The 27,181-nt window shown below is 35.4% G+C and overlaps 1 protein-coding gene across 1 annotated transcript in view; it reads left to right on the forward strand.

Annotated features, from left to right (window-relative positions):
- Positions 1-27,181, forward strand: part of LRRIQ1 (leucine rich repeats and IQ motif containing 1) — a 246,312-nt gene that overhangs the window by 192,648 nt on the left and 26,483 nt on the right. The window contains exons 24-25 of the mRNA XM_056116978.1: positions 17,449-17,572; positions 19,971-20,031. Coding sequence (XP_055972953.1) covers positions 17,449-17,572; positions 19,971-20,031 — 185 coding nt within the window. The remainder of the gene's footprint in view (positions 1-17,448; positions 17,573-19,970; positions 20,032-27,181) is intronic.

A 27,181-nucleotide genomic window follows, 5' to 3' on the forward strand; every position in this document is an offset into this window, starting at 1 on the left:
TCAGGGCATTCAAACTCAATACATCAGGATCCTCCGTGAGCTGTATTACGGATTCACTACCAAGATATCACCATTCTACAAAGAAGTGATCATCAATGTCAAGAGAAGAGTTCGGCACAGTTATACCATTTCACCGAAACTCTTCAGTGCCACCCTTGAGAACGTCATGCAACAACTGGAATGGGAAGGAATGGGAGTGAAGATAGATGGTCGGCAACTACACCACCTCCGTTTTGCTGATGACATCATTCTAATAACACCAAACATTAGCCAAGCCACACAAATGCTGGCCGACTTCAACCGTGAGTGTGGAAAGGGGGGATTACAGCAGAATCTCACGAAGACAATGTTTATGAGAAAGAGCCTCGTTCCTAAAACTCCATTTGCTCTGAATGGAACGACCATCTCTGAATGCAACTGTTAAGTATACTTAGGTCAAGAAGTCAACATGACAAATGACCTGGCACCTGAGTTGCGCAGGAGGAAGAGAGAGGCTTGGAATGCCTTCAAGAACGTCGAAGAAATAGCTAAGAGGACAAAGAACATCCCACTCCAGGCACATCTCTTCGATTCCACTGTTTTTCCTGCATTAACATAAGCCTCAGAGACCTGAGCCGTACAAAAACAGGACGAGAATGCTATTCAGGTCTCCCAAAGAGGAATTGAAAAAGCTATGCTTGGAGTATCACGTTTCACTCAAATGAGAGAAAGAATACAGAGTTCAGACCTCCATCGATGATCAAGAATCAGGGACGCTGTCTTGTTTGCCAAGGCATCAAAAATCAGATGGGCTGGACATGTAATGAGATTTGGAAACGACTGTTGGACGAGAGCCGTTACCGACTGGATTCCATGGGACACCCACCTACCAGATGGTCAGACTTCTTCATCAAGACCCTGAACGATCAGTTTGAGGCTCTTCGTGTTCCCAGAACGAACAGATGCCATTGGGCTACACTAGCACGCGACAGGGACAAATGGAGATGTTACTGGTGCCCGCTCAAGCAAATCGATAATTAACGGGAAGTCACATGATCAAGTGATCAAGTCTGAATAGGACTGCAGTGATAGCATAGCAGCTAGGGCATTTGCCTTGCATGCGGCCAACCCGGGTTCAGTTCCTCCACCCACCCCCCCGCCCGCATGGCAGAGCCTGATGAGCTTCCCGTGGCATATTCGATATGCCAAATACAGTAACAACAAGTCTCATAATGGAGTCATTACTGATGCCCACTCAAGCAAATCAATGAACAATGGGGGGACAGTGCTACATTATCTGAATATTGTATTAATAATATGTCAATGAATGCTACTATATTTAACTAAAATATTTTGCTGAAATAAAATATCTAAAGGTTATGAATAAATAATGATTCTTAAAAATAGCAGTAATTCAAAATCTACATTATATTCCTGATAACCTTTCAGTATCTGTGTTGCAAATCATGATGCCCAAAAGGGAGGGAGGGAGGGAGGGAGGGAGGGAGAGAGAGAGAGAGAGAGAGAGAGAGAGAGAGAGAGAGAGAGAGAGAGGAGAGAGAAAGAGGAGAGAGAGAAAGAGAGAGAGGAAGAGAAGAAAAGTGCCTGCCATAGAGTCAGGCTGAGGGTGGGGAGTTTTGGGGAGATGGGAGGGAAACTGGGGACACTGGTTCTGGGAAAGGTACTCTGGTGGATGGATGGGTGTTGGAACACTGACTGAAACCTAATCATGAACAACCTTATAAGGGTCTATCTCACAGTGATTCAATAAAAAAAGATTTTAAGGAAATTTGCTGAAATGTCATGCCATGGTATAAGATATTTTTCATAATCTGGTTCTAATCAATGTTTCTAGACAAATCCCCATTTAATTTTCAATATTTATTAAAAAAATAAAGTATATACGAATAATTAATAAAATAGGGGAATTGTATCCCATGAGTTCAACACATCAGTAAAGATTTTAAAAATTAATTTGATGCACTGTAGCACTGTAGCACTGTCCTCCCCTTATTCATCGATTTGCTCAAGAGGACCCAGTAACATCTCCATCGTGAGACTTGTTATTGTGTTTGGCATATTGAATACGTCACAGGGAGCTTGCCAGGCTTCGCCATGCTGGCGAGGTACTCTCGGTAGCTTGCCGGGCTCTCCGAGAGGGGCGGAGGAATTGAGCCCAGCTCGGCCAGGCCGGCTGCGTGCAAGGCAAATGCCCTACTGCTGTGATATCGCTCCAGCTTAATTTGATGAATCTTGGTAATGTGATTTTAAATGCTAAGAGGAATCATAAGTAATAGTAGGAATTAAAATAGTTGAAATAACAAGGGAAACTGACTTAAACTGTATTAACAATGACACAAATTAAAAAATTGAAAGAACTGACCAAATTCTTTGACAAATATATCATACCAAATGAATATTAAACCAGTGTGTGTGTGTGTGTGTGTGTGTGTGTGTCATATGAGGTAGTGTTGGGTCACACCTGTCTGTACTTAAGGCTTAGAACTCTCTGTGCTCAGAGATCACATCTGATAATGCTCAGGGATAAAACAGGGTTACCCTTGTACAGGAGAATCACCTGCACTATCTTTCCAACCCCCTTAACCTTTGTACTTAGTTCTATTGGCAGGAAACCAGGCAGAAAGGAAAAAATTGCAATGTAACTTTTTATTCAAATACTAAATGATATGTAACACAAAAAATGTAAAAGATCTTATCAAGGAATTTATAAAATTATGCCAATAATTTTATAGAAAATGTATAAACATTTATGTATTCAGATACTAAATTTGAGGTATTTCAGGTACTGAAGTTCTTCATAATTAAACTTGGATACTACGCAATCTTAATTAATCCCCAAAGATACTGATTTATGGTTGTTGAAAATGAGAAGCAAAAAAAAATTCATTGCCAAAATATGTTAATACCCGACTAGATCACACAATGGTGAATAAAGTGGAAAAATACCACAATATGCCATTAAACTGAAGCAAATGTGACAGTGAAATAGCGTGATATATTATGATATGGATGATATAATAAGTTATGGCATTAAATGTAGAGTAACTATAAAGTAGAATATAGTAATATGTAAAGGTAAAGGTAAGGTAAAGGCCCTCCTGTTGTTCGTCGATTTGCTCGAGCAGGCCCAGTAACGTCTCCATTGGAGACTTTGTTGTTACTGTGTTTGGCATATCGAATACGTCACGGGGAGCTTGCCAGGCTCTGCCGTGCGGGCGAGATACTCTCGGTAGCTTGCCGGGCTCTCCAAGAGAGGCAGAGGAATCGAACTCGGGTCGGCCATGTTGGCTGCGTGCAAGGCAAACGCCCATAAAAAATGACATCTGATTAGCACTGTAGCACTGTCCTCCCATTGTTCATCTATTTGCTCGAGCGGGTAACAGTAACGTCTCACAACAAATTGTGAGACTTGTTGTTTCTGTTTTTGGCATATTGAATACGTCACAGGGACATCTGATTAAGGTTCATTATTTTATACTTAACATTATAAAGTATATCACATTCTTTTTTATAATTTATTTATTTATTGAATCACTGTGGGAAAAGTTACAAAGCTTTCAGGTTTAGGTCTCAGTCATGCAAATATCAAACACATTTCCCTTTGCCAATACTTATTTTTCACCACGAAGAACCCCAATAACCCCCCACCCCCACCCTCCCAATGCCTATGAGGCAGATGAATTCTAGTTAACAGTCTACCTACGTTGACTAGATTCATTGTTTCGATAAAAGATGCACCATTATTATTTAGAGTTTACCCCCTGCCCCAAATCAGACATGCTGAAAAAGCATTGTGAAATGATTTGCTTTCTACAGCTAGGTTCAAGAATTGAAAGATGTCGGTTTTGGGTTTCTGCTATTTTACTTATTAACTCTGGAAGTATTTCTGCTAAGAGTCAGATAATTAAGAGATTGGTTTCTGTGCTCTGGAGCCATGGCCGTGCCGGAGAGCTGCTTGTGGGGGGCAACTGGTGACCTTGATAGGGTGTGAAGAACGAGCCGGGAACACCCCCCTTCCCATGAGGTTTTAGTCGCCCCGTCACCACCGGCTCATACCTGGATTTCCACAAGGCTCCCAAGCGGCTGCCATCTTTCTTTCCAGATGGGAGAAGGCGGAAGGGAGCAGCACCCTTTCCCCTCCGGGCAGACATGGTGGCATGGATTAACGCATAGGCATAGTCCGTTCACTTTTCTGCTCCAAGCTGCTGGGCTCTGCATTAAGTCCTTGTGCTTCTGGGGCCATGGCCGTGCCGGAGAGCCACCCGTGGGGGGCAACTGGTGACCTCGGTAGGGCGTGAAGGACGAGCCAGGAATGCCCCCTTTCCCATGAGGTTTTAGTCACCCCGTCACCACCGGCTCATACCTGGCTTTCCACAAGGCTCCCAAGTGGCTGCCATCTTTCTTTACAGAGGGGAGAAGAAGTATATCACATTCTAAGTCGATAGGGAATGGATACATTTTACAAGAAATCTCTCTTAAACGATTACAGTGAAAATCTAATTGTGAATTCTTAAAAACACTAAATGTAAAAGGCAAAAAGTATAATTTATATAAGATAATGTGAAAAATATATTCATGACCTTGCATATATAGTTATCCCTTTAAAAGTGGAGGTTGTATTTGTTATACCAACAGAGATACTATATCCATAAAATATAAATGATTCCTATCATTTATATCAAAGGAGCCTATTATTTTAACATATTTTAGGTATTGTCATTTACAGTACTTTTAATAGTTTAATGTATAAACATTCCAGCACCATACTCACTACCAGAGTGTCTGCTTCCCTCTAACATTGTCCCAGTGTCACCTCACCCCTAACCCCTGCCCCCACACACACCCATCTCCTGCCCCCCCCACACACACACCCTGAAACCCTGCTTCCTATCCCCCCATGCCTCCGGCCTTGGTAAAGTTCCTACTACAGACTAGTTCTCCCATTTGACTCAGCAATACCACTCTTGGGAATATATCCTGGAGAGACAAAAAAAGTATAGTAGAAATGACATCTGCACTTGTATGTTCATTGCTGCACTGTTTACAATAGCCAAAATCTGGGAAAAACCCAAGTGCCCAAGAATGGATAACTGGTTAAAGAAACTTTGGTACATACATCTACACAATGGAATACTATGCAGTTGTTAGAAAAGATGAAGTCATGAAATTTGCATATAAGTGGATCAACATGGAAAGTATTATGTTAAGTGAAATGAGTCAGTCAGAAAGAGAGGGACAGGCATAGAAAGATTGCAGTCATCTGTGGAATATAAAGTAACAGAATGGGAGATTAACTCCCGGGGTAGTAGAGATAAGGACTGGGAGGTCTGCTCCACAGCTTGGAAACCAGCCTCACATGCTGGAGAAAAAGGCTGCTCAGATGAGAAGGGAACACCAAGTTAAGGATGTTGGGAGCAACCATTCGGGTTGTTGAAAGTAGACTATAGACCGAACATGATGGCCACCCAGTACTTCTGTTGCACACTACAACACCCAAAAGGAGAGAGATCAAAAGGGAATGCCCTACCACAGAGGCGGGTTAGTGTGGGGGGGGGGATGGGGTGTGGGTGATGGGAAAGATATTGGGAATATAGGTGGAGAGAATGGGCACTGGTGGAGGGATGGGTAAACAGTTAATATATGACTGAAATACGAACGTTCATAAGTTTGTAACTGTACCTCACAGTGATTCACTAATAAAAAATTTAAAAATAAATAAAGAAAAAAGAAAAAAGTAAAAAAAAATAAAGACTAGCTCTCAAATGCCCAACAGCAACAAGAACCTATATTTTTTAATTGATGCTGGTCACATGGAATATTTATTTGAGTAATCTCACTTAATGCTAAGACATTCGAATGCACTATATTTGAATGATTTATATATTATGTAATTTCTATAGCTACATAATTATAATGATTTCTGAGTTTTGAAATTAAGTACTTGAACCTGCTTAAGGATAACACAACTGTTCATGAATATTCTATATTTTTGATTAAGTTTTGTGAATTGAAATATTAAGCATATGTTGAGCAAAGTGCCTTGCCCATTTGAGAGTCCTTTCAGCATCAAACCCCAACCACAGTTCCTGATCAAAAAAATGGGGCAGCTTGCATTAGGCATATAAAAAATATGTCATAAGGCTAAAACTTAATTTTATAGGAAAGAGCAGTCTATCAACAGTATTTCTTCCTCCTGTGACATGGGAAAAGTCAGTAATTCCTTAACTATTTATTCAACTAAATCCATAATAGTGCTGATTCATATATAAATGAATTTATGTTACATAAAATTATATTTGGGGAGATAAACAAGATAACAATTCATATTAATGAAATTATGCTTAGAAAAGTTAAATAGGCTATAGGTATACCTGATAAATCATTGTCTATAAAGGTAAAAAGGTAAAGGCCCTCCCGTTGATCGTCGATTTGCTCGAGCGGGCCCAGTAACGTCTCCATTGGAGACTTTGTTGTTACTGTGTCTGGGAGAGTATTTGATATGCCAATCATTGTCTATGGAAAATAATAATTTGGGCAAAATGTAATTATTAGTCTCTAATATGCTATCAGCCAAATTGTGAAAGATAATTATTTTGAGTTATTATTTACAATTTTAATGCAAAAACTTTTTATTTCCTTTTTGTAATGCCAGCAAAATTTATTTATTATGTAACCATGTGTGTTCTTCAGTTAGACATATGAGCATTTCTATTTTATAGTCATGAATGCAAACAATGATTATGTAATAATATGTAACTACTTTTATATTGTTTCTATCACCAATCTATTGATGTATCAGCTAATTCTCTTCTTTTGAAATAAATCCAATTTATGAAACAGACTATTCACTTTGCCTTCAACTAATACATATATATATGAATAATAGTGAAAACTTTTTACCCAAAAATGGAATTAATTTGATATGACAGAGACTTTTAAGTCTAAATTATACCCCCAAACAAACAAAAAAATAGATGACTAATATATATATATATATGACTACATGACTACTATGGACATAATACCTGAAAATCAACCTTCTTATACCCTCAGACTCTCCATTATTCTATCGGGTGGGCTCAAGTTTGGATGACCTACTCTATTAACACTCCCTGAGGGAGTCTAGGTTGGATAAAGGAATATTTTCCAAGGATAATTAAATTGAGAGAGTGAAATAGGAGAGAATCATGTCAATGGAACCTCCTTCATGGTTATTACTGAGCAATTGCTAAAAATTATTTGAAATAACTTCAAATCAATTAGGACTGTGTATCCTTCTTATCTTTGGAAATTAATTTTTCTTTATTAAAGACACACTAAAATCCTCATATATTATGAAATAAAATACATTAAAAAAATAAATATCTATTGCAAATTTAGAATTCTGGTAAGGATTACTTCCTGAGCATATCCCAAGAAAACTGCGCTGTCTAGTTCTGTGGTAAATCCTGGAATCCTCCCCTCCTGCCAGTGACCCTATGGAACCTTGACCTTGGCCTGAATTTAGAGACATTAAGATAGTTTCCCCTGAAGGATCGGTACAACTCAGATCATGACACTTGAGATAAAGGCTATCCATAGTGTAGCTTACTTTTGAAACATACTAAAGTGTCTGCAATTATTATATCATTGTGTGATTTTATACTATATGTATTCTATTGTATATTATTGTCATATAAATTTATGAAAATATAGAAAAATATAGGTCAGTGTTTTTAAAGGTCAATGAGAGACAGTGAAAAATCCAACTTACTATGAGTAACTTCTTTCCTAGGCAGATAATTAGAATATATGCTCCACATTTATAAACTAAGTTAATCTATTCTACAATGATTTTCTTACATGTCACAAATCCAAGGTCTCATACAGTGAAAAATTAAATGATGTAACAGATTCAAAGGAAATAGTGGAGAATGTTCTTAGATAGCTACTGCCTGGTAATCTAAACACATCATGTTTATTGATGGGGATGTCTGTGGCAGTGAAGGATCAGTATTATTGATTTTTTACTTTAACTTAGAGTCCAAAATAATGGCACATTACTGTGATAATTTAATGATTCCTAAATTTAGTTTTTTTGGATTTGGTTGTTGGTTTTTGGGTTACAGCTGGCAGTGCTCAGGGCTTGCTCCTGACTGCACTCAGGGATCACTACTAGCAGTCTCTGGTGACCATAAGGGGTGTGGGGGATCAAAACCCAATTGACCACGTGCAAGGCAAATGCCCTACCTACTGTAATATCACTCTAGTGTCTAAATTTGAAACATCAGTACTTTCTTCATTGTAAATTTTTTCATGGATTTTTATTTTTAAAATATTACACTAACACTTAAGACTTATTTAGACTAACAGTCTAAATTTGAAACATCAGTACTTTCTTCATTGTAAATTTTTTCATGGATTTTTATTTTTAAAATATTACACTAACACTTAAGTTGATAAATGTGTATTTGGTGAACTGAAATGTTGTGCCCAAGGTGAGTATTTTTGCCCTATTTCCAGTCTTAGTTAACAGCAAGTTTGGTAATACCTTAAACAATAGTATCTATAACTTTAACAGTTTTATTTTTCTGAGCTATGTGGCTCTAGTAGCAGAAACTGGAGAACAATTTATAATGTTGCTAAGTTTTACTACTACACTATAAGAGATGAATGCCACTCACTGAATAATATCTTCTGAAAACTTAATCTAGCAGGTAGATTACAACTTGTGTCTAAGTTAATACACAAAACACTTACAATTGGTTAACAGGAACAAGTATATCCACTTTGTGAAAAGAATGTTTGTTATTCTGAAGGGATTCATTTAAATTTACCATTTTTGTATTTAAAAACTGCATTCTTCAAAATTCATGTATATTAAAAGATAGAATGTAGTAACTCACTTTCATTTTTCTTTCCTTTCATAAAGACCATTCATATACTTCATTTACTATCCCCCAACAGACAAATTTTGAAAATTAATTCAAATGTCAGAAACTATACTTGGACTTTTTTTTTAACCTTCTGAGCCATAAAACACAGTGAAATATGTAAAGGACTGATTAGTGTTGTAGTTAACCTTTAACCCTTACATTAAGCATTGGCTCTGTTCCCAAATTTTCTGTTTTTAAACTTTTGTAGCAACAATTCTCTTCTTTATTCATGAAGTCATTTTTCCTAAGTGATCAATTACATATATATTTAAATATATTTTTAAAGAATAGGGATGTTGCTTGTCACACATAAATGGCTCTTAGAAAGTTATTGGTTTCATGCCAATGCTGTCAACTTTCCAACAACAGATTGGATTGGTTAAGGAAGAAGCCATAAACAGCCTATCAACAAGTATTTATACAGATGTTAACGAACTTAAAAATTCTGTTAGTATAAAATTTATGCCAGACTTCAATTTTATTTGTGCTTTATTTGGGAGGTATGATGCAATAACGAATTTTAATAGGCACACACAGACCATTTATGCTTTATAACATAAATCATATTTTTTGTATTTCCTGCACTAGATATATAGAATCAGTCATTTATCAAAGTTACTAAAATATTTCCATCACATGAGACATTTTGTCTAGCATGCAAGCGTGTCCTCAAAAAGCTTTTGGTAAAGAAATGAACTCATCTCCATCCATGAAATCAAGAGTATTCTATTATTGTATTACTGAGAAACACCATTAAGGGAAAAGAAAATAGTCGTGGGAAAGTTGCCATATGTGTTAAATGAATAAATAGTTAATTTCTTTTTTGTGTATGCCTGAAAGTATAATGAAATCATAATCTTCCTTTGTATAGAAAGGGAGATTTTATATGCTATTGAAAATTTAGAAAACTGATTTATTGGAAGCATATGGTATTAATGAACACCTATTTTACTTTTCATGAAGAAAATATTTTCTTTAATTTTAAAAAGAACTTTTATTTATTTATTTTGGTATTGGAGCCACACCCAGTGGTACTCAGGGCTTACTCCTGACTCAGGGATCACTCCTGGCAGGGCTCAAGTGACCATTTGAGGTCCCAGGGATGAAACCTAAAGTCTTCTGCATTCAAGACAAGCAACCAAACAGCTGCCGTATTGCTCTAGCTCCACAACTTAATTTTTTAAAATTTTAAGAAACAATTCTTAAAGCTGAACTCCTTCCCTCTAGAATTGTATAGATCATGGATTTTTATGAAATAATCTCATATGAAGAGGTAGTTTTGCTACCTTTAGTGTCAATTTGTATTCTAATCTATTTCTGATTTTTTAGAGATGTTTCTGTTATAGTAATTAAGTTTGTCATGTGTAGACATGTTATTCTTCACAACATACAGTTTGTCTACATGATACAAATTACATTTTGGCTCAACTTTTATTGGGCACTGAGAGACCATCAATCATCTATGATAATTATATAAAACTTTATTTCACCAGTATTTCTTGAGCACCATCCTACCCTACTATGTAACAATTAAAATGTCTCTAAGCATTAATTTTATACAAAAGAGCAGAATCATGAATATGGCAGTAAAGAGTAATGAAATAAATATGGTGAGATATCTATAGGATATTTTGGAGAACATTTCTAATCTAACTTACATATGAAAGCTGTGTTGGATGACCAGGGAGCTTGCTTCAAAAAATATGATTTAAAGTTTCTAAACTAAGACCTGAATATCTCAAGCAATAACACCTTTGATAAATTAGGTTATCCCAAGCATAGAGTGGTTAGGTTAAGGAGAACATTTGGGGCAAGTATAATATATTTAGATTTGAATCAGTAGCCTTAAAGATATGTCTGCAGATTTATGCGCAATCTGTATTCTATTCAGGAAATTTTAACAATACTTGGAGATACAGGAGTTTAATCTATGAAGTAGAACAATTGAATTGTACTATAGAAAGACTACTTTTGGTGTAGGAAATATTTGGAAACAAGACAAAAGGTAAAATCAGAAATACAATTAATAAGTCTAGTATAATTATTAATAGGAGATGAATGCAAATAATGACAATGAAAGTCCACGACTTTTGAAGAGTAAATATGAGGAAGCAAAATAATTTTCGGAGGGTAGAACGAATGCTGGTTCAGTAACTCACTCTGATTTCTGAGTTATGCATGAACTATAGTGAGGAATTATAGGAACCTGTAAAATCAATTTATATAAGTTTCACTTTGTTAATATTTGGCTTAAGTGATCTATGGGATGCCTAAGTTAAAATGATTTGGGTGGGTATAAATCTCATAATGAGGAAGGAAGGAGCGAAATTTAAATGAACAACTATCTTCATAGAAGACTTTAGCTAAGATGGGGCCAGAAAAGCATGCTGATTTTTTTTTTCAATCACCGTGAGATGCAGTTGTAAAGCTTTCATGTTTGAGTTTCAGTCATACAATGATCAAACATCCATCCCTCCACCACCAGTGTCCCCAGTATCCCCCACCTCATTTCCAACACCCCCCACCTCTATGGCAGAAAAATGTACTCTCTCTACTTTGGGGCATTATGGTTTGCAATATAGATATTGAGAGGCTATCCTGTGTAGTCCTTTATCTATTTTTACAACATATGTCCCATCCAAAATGATTCCTTGAACCATCATTGACTTAGTGATTCCTTCTTTATTCCAACTGCCTTCTCCCCAGCTCATGAGACAGGCTTCTAACTATGGAACAATATTCATGGCTCTTGTGTCTACTGTCCTTGAATATCCCTCTCATATTTTGTTATTTTATATTCCACAAATGAGTGCAGTCAATCTATGTCTGTCCCTCTCTGACTCACTTCAGTTAGCATGATACTTTCCATGACCAATCACTTATAAGCACATTTCATAACTTCATCTTTCTTAACAGCTGCATCATATTCCATTTTGTAGATATACCAAAGTTTCTTTAACCGGTTGTCTGTTCTCAGGCACTCAGGTCGTTTCCAGATTCTGACTATTGTAAACAGTGCATGCTGAGATTTTTAATGGAAGTCAAGGAAAATTGGACTTGAAGGAGAATAAGAGATGTTAGAGAAAAACAAGGAATAATGAGATAAAATCTCAAGCAGAAGTGAGAACCTTTTTGTCAAGGACCACTAGAAATTCATAGCATCATTAATCTCTACACAATACAAATGGGCAGCTGAAAACAAAGAGAAGTATACATGTCTATTCCATCATGTACCTGGACCAGACCACATGATTTCACAAGGCCTTATGTAGCCTGAATGCTAGATATTCTTCACAGTGATCTAATGAAAACAGACCTTTCAAGGAGGAAAAAGTAGGTAACAGTGTATAATATTGTAGAGGAATCACAGAGGTACAAACCTGGAAAAAACTCAAGGATTTAACAATACTATTGATCTCAGTGTGAAGAGCTGTATGTAAGGAAGTTATCTTGCAGTGGACTGAAGTGTAAATGATAATAACTATAAAGCCTGAGCTTTATCTACTAGTTCAAGAAATGTATTTGTTTGGGGTAAAAAAAAAGACAAAACTTAGAATAGCTTAGCTAGAGGGGAATGTAGAACACTATTTTTATGAGTCATTAAAATACAGGAGAGGAAAATACTAATGGCCAGAGAGTCCAAAACAAAGTGTTGGAATCTTAATATAATTGAGGTCATTGGGCTTATACGGAGGGGTACTTTTTTTTTATTATGATTGGTGAAACATGACTTGGAAAATATGTCACCATGTTAACATGTAAATACCATACCTGTTAACTCTTCATCAAAATGGAGCCCACAGTGGAATGGTGACAGTAGAGTGGGAAAGGAAGAATTACTTAATAGTGAAATAATCAGCCAGTAGACTAAACCTAGTTTCTGATTACCTGGTGGTATTTAAAGAATGAGGAGAGAAGGTTGACTTCAGAACATGTCCTGCTATATGAATCGGGAATTCAGTAGACAAAACAGACTTGAGTAGGATGATTAAGGGGGGAAAATAGCTGTGATTTTGAAGCTTAACTGGATACGTGAACAGAAGTAAGGTAATTGTTGATTTTCTTTGCTGCATGTCCCATGAGATAATAATTGATGACCACAAACTGACTTTCATCACAAATCTGCAAAATTCAGGTATGGGGGTTGAATGAGTGGCTTGATGGCAAGGACAGGATGTCCTAGACTATTGTAGAATGACAACTGCCAATACCTAAAGGATTCTCTAAGTAATTCTTAAAGAACACATGAAATTTGTTAGTCCAAAGTTCTTGGGGATGGGAAGTTCATTTTAAGAAAAAGGAACTAGTCTGTACATTTGAATTTAGCAGAAAAATAAAGATAAATGTGTTTAACAAATAGGAAATGTTTAAACCTTTTTACAAAGGACAATTTAATTCAGCCAAATCTGAGCAGGAGATAAGGCACAGCAGGGCAATCAACTTCATGTTTTGCTTGTATAGAACCCTGGGTTTGATTCTGAACATGAAGTTGGGGGGTGGGGGGAAGGACAGAGGTTTAGAGGAGGGGAGAGACGGAGAAAGACTTGATTGTCAGATTGTTATAAGTGAACGAGTGGCTAAAAAGTGAAGAAATAGAGATGTAAGTGTATTAAAACAATTATGTATGAGGAAATAATCTGTTTTGTTTTATTGGGAGGCCATACCTGGCAATACTCCGTTGATCACACCTGAAAGGGCTCATAGATCCATATGTGGTGACAGATTCAAACCAGGGTCAGCTATATTCAAGGCAAGCACTGTACCCGCTGTACTCTCGCCAGCCCATTATTTTACTTCTTATGAGCTTATTGAATTGGGAAATGAGCCTATACATTTTGATGGGAAATTGTCTAATTTAGAAGATGTTAAATAAATGCATTGCATAGGGGAAAAGCAAACACAGTCCTTTGTGATTAGGGTGCAAACTAAAAATCTAGTAGAAGAAGGAAGTAGAAAATATTACACTAGTTAAAATGGATGAAGGATCATGAATGGTTACTTGAAAATAAAAAGGTAAATACTTGGCTTCAGCAAATAATTGGGGATAACAGAAATATATAGTAATTTTCCCATATTTAATAATCATGCTCGATCTTACTACTGTAGAGACACAAATCAGATTTTGTCAAATTTATGACAATTTTAAGATATATAGTATCCCAGAATGAACCTAAAATTCAGTATAATGGGTAACCTCATATAGCATATTGTAAATTGGGAAAGCTTTCAAAATTACCTGATAAGGATTATATTGATTTCTCAGAGATATTTGTAGTTTGAGATATGTAATTTTAATCCTACTTGAAAGAAATTAGGTTAATTAAATGGTATCATTAAGTATTTAGGAAGTGTCTGCAACCCAAAAGTAATTGTGACCAAGATAAAGAGATAGCCATAGAATGGGAAATATTATTTACCAAATACCCATCAGATGAGGGGTCAATATCCAAGATAGAAGAGGCACTGATGAAACTTTACAAGAAAAAAAACATCCAACCCAATCAAAAAGTGGGGAGAAGAAATAACAGAAACTTTCTCAGAGAAGAAATGCAAATGGCAAAAACACACGGGAAAAAAAATGCTCAACATAATTAATCATCAGGGAGATACAAATCAAAACAACAATGTGATCATCTCACACCACAGAGACTGGCACATGTTCAAAAGAACAAGAATAACCAGTGCTGGTTTGGATGTGGGGAAAAAGGGACTCTCCTCACTCCTTCATTGTTGGTGGGAATGCCAACCGGTGCAGACTTTTGGGGAAAAAATATGGTCATTCCTAAAAAAAAAGAAAAAAACCCCTAGAAATTCAACCCCCCATTTGACCCATCAAGACCACCTGGAAATATACCCTGTGAGTGCAAAAACACACAGCAGAAATACTACTTATTCTTCTACGTACATTGCAGCACTATTTGCAAGAACCATAATCTGGAAACAACCCGAATGTCCGAGAATAGACGGGTGGTTAAAGAAACTATGGTACATCTACACAATGGAATACTATGCAGCTGTTAGGAAAGATGGAGTCATGAAATTTTCTTATAAATGAATGGGCATGAATAGTATCATGTTGAGAGGCAGGAGGATTACTGGGGAAATGTACATTGGTAGAGGGATAGTTCTGGAACATTGTGTTACTGAAACCTGGTCATGAACAGCTTTGTAACTGTGTATCTCACAGTGATTCAATTAAAAAGATGGTGTTAATATTTACAAGTATATAAACAATAAAATTATTTAGGATGGTATTTCCATTGCACTGTGTAAATTTGTTCTAGTAAAAAGTAGAATATACAACCAAGATAGTTATTCCTGTTTGAAAAGGATTTGAAGTAGGCACTTGATATATGTGTGTGACTGAGATATATGCACAAAGGTATCGCTAACAGTATTGAAAAATCACTACCTCAATAAAGAAACAAAAGAACATGGAACATATGGGATACATACAGTTGTATAAAAGCAAGAACCATATATCTATAATTTCCAATGATGTTACATTAAATACATATATATAGAACTTCAAAAATGTCTGAAAATTTTGTCCAACCATTGTCTTTGAATAATGATATTTTGTGGAATATATTTCTATATTTACTAAATTACTAAAATAAGAGTATTTTAATAGTACTATGATTGATTAAATAAATTTATATATATTGTGGTGTACCAGAGAGGTAACACATGGGTAACGTAAGGGGTTTGCCTTGCACACAGCTGACACTGGTTTGATAACTGCACTATGGTTCCCTGAGTATTACCAGGGATTATCTCTGCACACAGAGCTTGGAGTATAGCCCTGAAAACTGTACAGTGTGGCTCAAAAACCTGAAAATAAGATTTCTGTGTAGACAAGAGTAAATAGAGGATACCAAGAATCAGAGATCTTTTTTCTAGGATTTATGGTACTAGAAATTAATGAAGCAAGACCAGTAAAGTAGAAAAATAGTGTAAATAGGCAAATGATTTCACTTCAATCTGCAGGCAGAATGATGTTTCTTGTAAAACTAAAAGGATTTATTAGGCAGCATGACTTGAAACTGATAAGTATCAGTTAAATAGTCCAGGTCACCGTTATTGATCCTACATAAGATGCTAAATGCAGACCTTCTGCAAACTTCAAAGAATAAATCTTACTTTTTCCTCAGTGACAAGAGTAATCCTAAAATCAGTTAGCACAAACAAGATTACTTCCTACAGAATTTTAATTGCAATATCTTTAAGTATATTCCATCCAACTCACCAATGCAACTGTTCTGTTTCTTATGCTGAGCTCATGCCAATCTACCAATGTGCCTTAGGGTTAAACTGGTTAATATGACTGAGACCCTTGCAGTGAAATCTTTCATCTTTACTGAGGAATTGTTTAGAAGCTTAGCTGTTTTCAGATTTAAAACCTCTTAGGGTTTCAGTGTTAACTCTGGTGTTGAGGAAAACTTTTTGAATGGAGCGTTTTACACAAGTCAAGGAGATTGTTTTATTGTTTTGGAAACAGAAAGATGTAGAAGATGTGTGTGTGTGTGTGTGTGTGTGTGTGGGTGTGGGTGGGTGTATGTGTTCCCATGTTTGCACATGCTATTTTCTTTGTTTTTGTTCGTTTGTTTGATTTCAAAATTCAATTGTTTTAAAGGAATCTTTACATATCAAAATTATATAAGGTATTAGCGTAGTAAGTTCATTGCCACTGCCACTGCCACCCCGTTGTTCATCGATTTGCTCGAGCAGGCCCAGTAACATCTCCATTGGAGACTTTGTTGTTGCTGTGTTTGGCATATCGAATACATCACGAGTCGCTTGCCAGGCTCTGCCATGCGGGCGAGATACTCTCGGTAGCTTGCCGGACTCTCCGAGAGGGGCAGAGGAATCGAACTCGGGTCGACCGTGTTGGCTGCATGCAGGGCAAACGCTCTACCACTGTGCTATCGCTCCAGCCCAAGTTCATTGAGTCCTCACTATTCTCCTTCACCATATTCATCGATCCAGCATTGAATTTCATCACCCAAGAAAAGTATATAAACTTCTGGGAATCTAATGAAGAGACTAATATACAGTAACTTGATGCAGCAATTCTAAATCTTCCCTTTGAGTCTTTTTGTTAACTTATCTTTACCCATAAATCCAGTTATGAAAAAGGTATTGGTTCATTATTTCAGTGGTTAGTCTTCACATATAAAATAATATAAAGTTCTCTAACTACTGTGCAGAGATTGGCTTAAACGCAGGATAAATTAATTGTTGTCATGTTAGGAGCATTTAATTTTATAATTTAGCAGAATAGAAAGAATATAAAGAAATAAAACATAATTTAAGCTTCCCTGAAAATTGGTTCTAATATTTCTTTGAACTGAAAACTAGAATTGCTTGACTAGTAGTAACAATATCAAAGGAAATAAAAACATAATAAATGATTTAGCTATAATAAACTTAGTTTGTATTAATTGTGATGAAAAGTTTATACCAAAATTAACTATTTATGAAAAGGTTGATCTGTTAAATAACAAATAAAAGTTCTGTATTTCTTCCTCAGGCAAAGAATTTATCTACAAGGATACCACTGGACATGAAAAAGTAGAAAGGAGTAAGGAATATACATATCAATGGCTTCACACACAGGTCAAGGTTCATGAAACTAGTTCCAGAAATATGAAAGGGTGAGGTCATTTTCCTTAAATTAGATTTTTGTAATATAAACGTATCTTGCCAAGTGAAGCCTAGGTTAATTGTGCTAAAACAAACATGACTTTATAGCCAAAGGACAATATAGCATGTTGCCAGGATTTTTAAAAAATAATTTCTATAAAATAGATTTAATAACTTGTTTTATGTCCATTCTAAAATATTTGAAAATCATTACTGTAATATTTTAAAGCAATACATGGATTGCAATAGTAATGGTTTGTCTTGCATTTTGTGTTCATTGTATTAATGTTTGTGTTTGAAAATTTAAAATATTGTTCAGGCCAGATGATATTATTTTATCAGTCAGGTAAATGGTGATTTCCATAATTTTTCATGATGTCTCAATGCTTTAGTTTCTACTCCTTTATAGAGAGATGATAGTAACTTATCTACCTTACAAGACAGAGGTGAGCACACAAGGGTAAGAATAGCAAAATTTTATACCCCAACAACAAACAAGATTATTTGAATCTAATTGTTAACCAGTTATCTTTTGTTGTTAATTTATTGTGTTGGTTTGCTCTTCCTGGCATAGAGTTAGCTTATTTAAACATATAGTTTTGTTTTTTCACTATTCTGGATACTAGATCAAGTTCAAGATCAAATGACAAGGTTCAGTTTCTTTAGAGAGCTTGCTCCTCGGCAAATAGAAAGGCCAGGCCACATTGTCCTTGGCTCATAGATAGCTATTTTCTCACTGTGTCCACACATGTTCATATCTCCATCTGTGTAATGTGTCCTAACCTTTTTTTAAATGAAGATATTAGTCAGCTTCGATAAAGGAACATCTGCATGTCATTTGACATTGATTACCACTTTTCAGTCTCTTTAGTTACCATTTCCAGTCACATTCTGAAATATTGGGGATTAGAACTCTAACATAAGAAGTCTGACAAAACAAAATTCAGCCCTAACAATGTAATCAAAAGTGTTTATGAAAATAATAAAATGAAAGTCTAAAGATAATATTTACATACACTTTGAGAACTTTAATTACACATATCCAAAAATATTAAATGTGCTGTTATAAGTATTTTCAAGTATATATCTCTGACTCTAGAGATCAGTTTTGAAAATATTTCCAGTAATGTGGATTAGCAACTCATTAAATGAATTACAAAATCCTGCAGTTTCAAAATTTAATTTAACAGCAAATTATGGTATATGAAATGGAAACCTCTCTTAAAATATATGAGTTAAACTTTGCATATCTTATCAATTCCATCCATTTTGTTATTTATTATAATTTGAAGAGCGATGATTTATAATACTTTCATAGGTTTTTATACATTGAACCTTGTAATATCTCAGCCAGAGTATTCACATCCCTTTATCATTGTCCTGTAGTCCTTTCCCTTCTGTCCCCACAGTTGGTAAGTCCAGAATTTAAGGATAAACTTTTTTCAGTGACAGAATTTTTGAAAAAGCCAAATTTCAGTTTTCTAACGTTAGGCAATAGTTAATTGTGCATATTAATGCTAGGCATTAAACCCTCTAGAACTGTTTTTAAAATTAGCAATTTGTAAAATATTTTGAATTCTCCATATTGTTGTACAATTGAAACAACATGGATAGAACAGGGAGGGGGTCATGCTAAGCAAAATAAACCAGAGGAGTGATAACAAATACTCATGACCTCACTCATATTTAGAATATAGAGAAGCAAAGCTAAGGAACAAAAGCAAAGGAAAACAAACCCTTGAACTCTGAGCACACAACTTGGGTTAGCAGTGTGGGAGAAAAGACAGGGTATTAATGCAAGAAGGGGATCCAGAGAACTGCGATGGAAGATGTATTATTACTCCAGTAGTGAGTATGAAGTAATTCCATCAAGAGGTACGATATTGTGTCTCTAACATATATACAGTATTGTAAGCCCATGTTATCTCAATAGAACTTTTTTAAAAACAAAACCTTATCTTCCACAGAAAGCAAGTAACAGATATAAGAATATGTAAATATATTTTTAATAGTTTGTTTATCATATTATTACTTGTTTCAGATTTTGTTCTTTGTTGTATATGGTAATATCTATCACAGAAGGATAGTATTAGTACTGTATGAAAGGTTCAAATTTTATGTACATTTAAATTTTAAAATTGTATAAAAAGATGTGAATTTGTGTGTAATTTTCATGTAACATATTTAAGAAAAATATTATGGTGTAATAACTTTACAGTAGTACTATTGATGTGAGCACTATTGTAACTGTGTTACCTAAATTTTGATAAAATTACAAATTATAAAAGCAAGAAGATATTTTCATTTTGTAATTTACTGTTTTCTACTAAACCTTTCATTGGGTACTTCTTTAATATTAACCATCAACATTTTTATTGTAGCATGTTTTCTGCTTTCATCCCTCTGCAGAGAACACTTCTTGCCTGAGTTAGATCCAGATATACGCAATGGTGGAAGAGTGCAGCTTGTGGTGAGAGATTATATTTAAAGTTATAGAAAAATATACACAATAACTATAAATATGCATCTATAGTTACTATAAATTTTTAAAACTATATTCTGGTTATGTAAAAAACTACATGTTATAATGTTTACTTATACAATTATATTAATTTAGAATATGTATTTTAAATTAGATTTTACTTGGACATAAAATTGCATGATAAGATTATTTTCTCAAATATTTTAAAAGAGTAGAAGAGTTAGTATGGGCTGGAGTTATAGTAGTGAGTGTAGAACACTTGCCTTACATGTGGCCATATGTGTTTCCCCAGAACGCCAGCAGGAATAACCCCTGAGCACAGAACCAGTAGTAAGCCTGAGCACTGAAGGTGTGTCCTCCAACCCACCAAAAGCACATAAGAATACTTTAATTATCAAATTATTATCACAACTCAAAAAACACTCATAAGAATCAGGAAGTTATTTTGATCTCAGTCACTCCCTGTAACAGAGGGTAAATTTTTACACTTTTAAGGAAATCCACGATTGGAATATGCTAACTAGATTTCAGACATTAGACATTATCTGGATGTGCTTTGTTAAAATTTATTATATTGGGCACCTGGATCAAGAATGGAGATGAAGTAGAACTGTCATGGTTACCAAAGATAAAGTTACATTTGGGTCAGAGAATGTATAAAGCACTTGCCTTATACATCGTTGTTGGAGCTAGATCCTAGGTACCACTTATGGTCCCTTGAACCCACCAGGGGTGATCCCTGAGTGCAGAGCTAGAAGTAAGCCTTGATAACCACTGGATGTGGCCCCTAAATCAAATACAAAAAAGGAAGGAAGAAAAAAAAGGAAAAAAAGAGGAAGGTAGGAAGGGAGGGAGGGAGGGAGGGAGGGAGGAAGGGAGGGAGGGGAAGTATTATTACCTATAACTGCAGTACCTCTAAAAGTGAATGAGCAGAACAATAAAAGAGAGAATTTATATTTATCTCCTACCATGATCACAACAAATCTAAACAAGACCTGGTTTAAGCTATAGGGAAACTGAAACACAACTAAAAAGTCTTCAGCATGCAGTTGGTGTAATGCATCAAGGCATATTGGAGACAGAGATGTTCTCGTCAAGAAAGGAAGCAATGAAGAATGTATTTTAAGGAGTAAACCATTATCTTTGACATCTAGGGGAATACTTATGGATGGTGCCAAACACTCTGCACCCCAACCATGCAATAGTAAAACACTGGAATAGAAGTCAAGAAACTATAATATATAAGCAGAAGTTGGAGAAACTTGCAGGCACCATTTTGACAACCTCTACCCAATTTGCTGATAAAGTTGCTTTCAGTTGCTTTATCTGATCTCACTCTCCATAGTGGCAGGCCCTGAGTGTGAGTCCCTAAAAGGATCTCCCTGTTTTCCCTGACTGTTCGTATCTTAGTGTTTTCAAGAATGTTGTGTCTCTAGAAAAGAAAGCACCATGTGGGCCACCAGAAACAGAGCCAGTTAGCTAGAATGTCAAACTTTCTACTGTGATCCCTATCAGTCTCAGAGGGCAAGCTTTTTACAACTGGATCTAGAGAACTAATTCAGTTTTAAACTACATGAGTTTCCTCACCTACTATCCATTTCAGTGGGAGCTTAGTAGGAAGCTGGACACCCTTGTCATTGCTAGAAACTGGTACCTTTGTGACCTAGGTTCTCTTAATCATAGGATATGGCTGCCGCTGGGCCCTTCTGACATTTATTTTATATGTTATAAAATTGCACTTAAGATTTCATTAGTATTATTTTGGGATCTATAGTGTACCACACCTGGTTGCTTCCCAGGCCCTTTAGAACTTGATATACAGATGCCTCACAGTCCTATCTGAAAGACCTGGTTACCACACAGATCACTTTAACTTAGACCCCTAAAACAATCCGGATCCACAGGGAACTACATATATTTGAAAGATACACATTTTATCAGTCTCATGAACACAGATAGAGCAAGACAACAGACTATAAGGAACTCTTACTATGTCAAAGAAATGTAATACATTTGGAGAACACTTGAAAACACTCATGTTAATGATGTATATTGAGAGAATAGTTTCAACAAAGTATGAAAACATTTAAACAAAAATCATAGAGGCAAACAAAAATACAGTAGCTGACTATAGTAATCGTGGTAGATGGGCCTCAATAACAGAATGACAGAAAATAAAAACTGAATCAGTGAGTTCAAAGTAAATTAGAAAACAGAAAAATACCAGAAAAAATAATCAAGAACAATGAAGGTAATGTAAGAATTATATAGGACAGCGTAGAAAGCAACAATTTTCACACCGTTGGTAGTTCCATAATGGGGAAAGACAGAGAGAAGAGGCCAGAATTCTTATTTAAAGAATTTGAAGAACGGAATCAATTTTTTCAATTTGAGAATTTTTAACTAAGGTATTATATTTTTCATTTCTAAAATTTGTATTTGGTTATCACTGAACACGTTTATATATTTTTATATTTCATATATTCACATGCTATTATATTTCCATTTCTTCCTTGAATATATTCATAACAGATATTAAATTTTGACTTCAATCACAATTAATCTATATTGTTTTTCTCATCATTTGAGAAAAGGTTATGTTATCTTAATTTTTTGTCAAATAATTTTGTATTGCATCCCAGATATTTTATGTATTATATTCTGGATAGCTTGTTCTCTTGTTCCTCGGAGTAAAAAGAAGACTATATGGTTACATATGACCTGTTTTTCATTGGTGACTGCTAATAGAAAAAAATTTTTATAATTTCTTCGTAATTTAAGACTGCACATTTATTTTACATGTTATGAAATTGCATTTAAGATTTCATTAATATTATTTTGGGATCTAAAGTGATGTTGATTTTCTCACTCTTTTGTTATAGGATGTACATTTTTATTTGATAACCCAGTCTCGGGATTTTATTAATTTAATTTTCAAGAATGAATTGCTGTAAAAATAAGAATCAGTCATCCAAAAAGTAAAAGATGAGTGATTTAGGCAATAACAAACCAAGTTTTCTATAAGATCAATGATCTATCATTAACCTACATTTCCTATGTCTATATTGTACTACTAATAAATATATGACAAATATCTAACAGTGACAAATGTCTTCCTTTTCATAATGAAGAGGTGTAACAATACAAAATAAGATAAAGGGTAATAGAATGAGAAATCTACTGAGATCTTCTGTCCTCCTGTTGTTCATCAATTTGTTGGAGCAGGCCAAGTAACATCTCCATTTTGAGACTTCTTCTTACTGTGTTTGGCATATTGAATACGTCATGGGTAGCTTGCCAGGCTTTGCCATGCGGGCAAGATACTCTCAGTAGCTTGCCGGGCTCTCTGAGAGGGGCAGAGGAATCGCACCTGGCTAGGCTGGCGCCCGCTGCACACAAGGCAAACGTCCTACCGCTGTGCTATCGCTCCATTTTTTATTTGATTTTGTGTCTGTTCTCATGAGAGAAGACAGAACAAGAGGTCAAGGGCATTGATCAAAATGATAATATGTTCACTGAATACCCAGAGTAAAAATCTTGTAATGTTGAAAAATGTGTTAGAAAACAGAAGGCAGATGATTTCCCAACTATAAACAAATAGTAACTAAGAGGGAAATGAGGGAGTGGAAGGTGGGTATTATATCTCTTACGTCTTTAAGATCCACAGAGGCCTAAGAATAACACTCAATAAAATGATAGACAATTGTGAATCAACAGTGAATACATTTTAATTAGAGACAGATGTATATTTAAATTATCTTATAATTTATGGACTTTGGAAATATATAAAAAGTGAACTCTGTCTGGACTTAAAAGAGAGAAAATGAATAGAAAGATTGTCTAAAAAGGCAATGTAATTATATTGACAACTAACATCAAACCATAATTAATACATATAAAATGCATCGCGTTATTAATAGCACTGTAGCACTGTGCTCCCGTTGTTCATCAATTTGCTCGAGTGGGGGCCCAGTGACATCTCCATTGTGAGACGTGTTGTTAACTGTGTTTGGCATATTGAATACGTCATCTGGTAGCATGGTCGAGCATTATTAATAATAAAAATAACTACAAATACAGTACAAATAAAAACAATCATACAGAATAAACTTTCAAGAGTGAGTAAAGAATATGATGATCAAGCAAGTGCTAGGTTTTATAGACTAATGTTCCTTTCAGAACATTATTAAAGTATCATATGGCTAACATAAATTTTAAAAATGAAAACAAAATATTATTTTACTTCAAAATATAGATGCCATAATCTAGAAACAATTGTGTTGTCAAATAAGTTAAATATGTTTCCTCAAGCTTCAGAATTTCAATGCAGAAAACAGAGTTATTATTCTGGTTCTCTCTAAATATACTCAGATTCTGATGCTTGAATACAAGACTTTCACTGGAAAGATTTTAAGGGAAAACCCCTTAGAGAGGTGCAAGAAACATGATTGCCATACTTTTGGCTCAGCCATAGCATGCCTCATATGTGAGAGGCCATAGGTTCCATTCATAGTCAAATAAGTACATAATGCACACAGGCACACAGACACACACAAACACACATGCAGGCAGGACTGAGTATAAGATGTTCTGCAACAGCTTACAGCAGAAGTGAGTTTTTGTCCCAGTTTGAAGCAAGAACAAGCTCTTTTTTTTTTTTAATTGAATCACTGTGAGATGGGGGCTGGAGCGATAGCACAGCGGGTAGGGCGTTTGCCTTGCACGCAGCCAACATGGCCAACCCGAGTTCGATTCCTCTGCCCCTCTCGGAGAGCCCGGCAAGCTACCGAGAGTATTCGATATGCCAGACACAGTAACAACAAAGTCTCCAATGGAGACGTTACTGGGCCCGCTCGAGCAAATCGACGATCAACGGGAGGGCCTTTACCTTTTACCTTTTATCACTGTGAGATCAGTTACAACACTTTCATGCTTGAGTTTCAGTCATACAATGATTGAATATTCATCCCTCCACCAGTGCACATTTTCCACCACCAGTGTCCCCAGTTACCCACCCATTCCCAACCTGCCTCTATGGCAGACAATTTACTCCATACTCTCTCTCTACTTTTGGGCATTATGGTTTGCAAAACAGATACCAAGAGGCTATCACGTTTGGTCCTTTATCTACTTTCAGCACACATCGAGCAACAAGTTTTGTTAAAAAAAAAATCCTGTATCTCCTAAGGAGAGGTTTTGACTCAACTAGACAGCTTTCTTCAACTTATGACAATTTTGGTGGGGAATTCAGCTAAGAGCAACCAGACTTTGACTCTTGTTCGCTGCTGGGAGAATGCGACTCAGTTTTTTTTATATAATATGAGTAGAACATCATAACGTTCACTAATCTAAGTAGTTTATCATATTTATGGATGCAACAACTTAGCATAAATTTCCATAAAATATATCAATTTCTGTCAAATAATTTATGAATTAAAAACAATTTTAACCCAAATTGCGGCTCCTCTTTTGTTTAGAAACCTTAAAAAATTCTCATCTATAATTTATAGTATTGCAGAGAAATCTAAGATTTTTTAAGTCTGCTTCGGAAAGAAAACCAACTTGTCACAGATACTAAGATTTGTTCCAAAGCTAAAGTAAATTGTAGAGTTCATGCATATGCATGGATAAATAAATCTAATGACATGGATACAGAGCTCATGAATAGGCCTATGATTATATTGGAATGTAATATATGATAGAGTGGTATGATAGAGTGGGAAACTTCAGTTTGTTTGGCAAATATGATTCAGTAAACTGGCATTGATAAATAAAATAAAACTATATAACATGTATGTATATATATTTACAGCAGTTAAATGAAACTCAAAATTTTTAAGAAACTCAAATTGAAATACATAAAACCACTGATGCAATACTATCCTTGCAATTTGTTATTGAATAACTGTGTGAAGATGCAAATGGTACAATTCATATCACAAAAACTGATAGATTAAACTATATTAAATGAGATATTCCTTCCTGAATAATGAATTTAATGGGAAAGATTGACATATTTCAAATATGAACAAATTAACTTCAGTGCTAAAACTAATAGTTTTATATTAAAATATTAAAAACTATACTTTAATGTAAACTCATATAACACAGTAATAGTAGAAAAACAAAATAACTGAATTTTACAGAAATATATATAAGTGAACACATGTATATGAAGGGCTTTCAATTATATAAACAGAAGAAAAGATGAAGAAGTCATATGATTATTTCAAAACTAGAAAAGTGCTCATTCAAAATGCTGCCAACAATATGGAATAATATGGAAATACACACAAATGGGGAAAGTAGAAAAAATAAGTTCATTCTGAAAAAAAAATGTCAGTGTTTATTAAAGTAGATATTTGTAGGAACTATTACCCTCAGGTTTGTTGTTGGGGGAGCAAGAGAATAATTCAGTTAATCATTGAAAAGGTCTTTCAGTAGATAAATAGCAGAATGTGATAGTCGTGTTAATTTTTCAGAGTTAGAGACAATTTACATGTTCATCATTAAGGAAATTATTAAGAAAACTAATAGGTTATACAGTATTGAATGTAATGCTCATCAAACATTCAAAATATTTCTATGTTGGAGCTGGAGTGATAGTACTGTGGGTAGGGTGTTTGCCTTGCATGTGGCCTACCTAGGTTCGATTCCCAGCATCTCATATGGGCCCCTGAGCACCACCAGGAGTAATTCCTGGGTGCAAAGCCAGGAGTTACCCCTGTGCATGGCCGGGTGTAACCCAAAAAAGCCTATATATGTGTGTGTGTGTGTGTGTGTGTGTATGTGTGTGTGTGTTATGTGTGTGTCTGGGCACCACCAAGAATGTTCACTAAACACAGAGCCAGGATTTAGCCCTGTGCACCACTGTGTGGGAACTAAAAAGAGAAAAAACTAAACTGAAAATTCAGTGTTTTGAGGATGAGTGAATGAATTGTGATATATTTGCGTGTCATAATTACTGAAGCATGAATAGAAATGAACTCCTGATACACATGCCAACAAGCATAAATTCCAAAAACACTATAGGAACAGATAGATTATTCAAGGGGTCACAGAACAGCCTTTGCATGTAGGAAATCCAGGTGCACTTTCCTGGACCACTTGGTCTCCTGTGTACCACTGAGAGTGATTC

The sequence above is a fragment of the Sorex fumeus genome, unplaced genomic scaffold, assembly GCF_029834395.1.
Source record: "Sorex fumeus unplaced genomic scaffold, SorFum_2.1 ptg000003l, whole genome shotgun sequence".
In the NCBI taxonomy this organism is placed as follows: Eukaryota; Metazoa; Chordata; class Mammalia; order Eulipotyphla; family Soricidae; genus Sorex; species Sorex fumeus.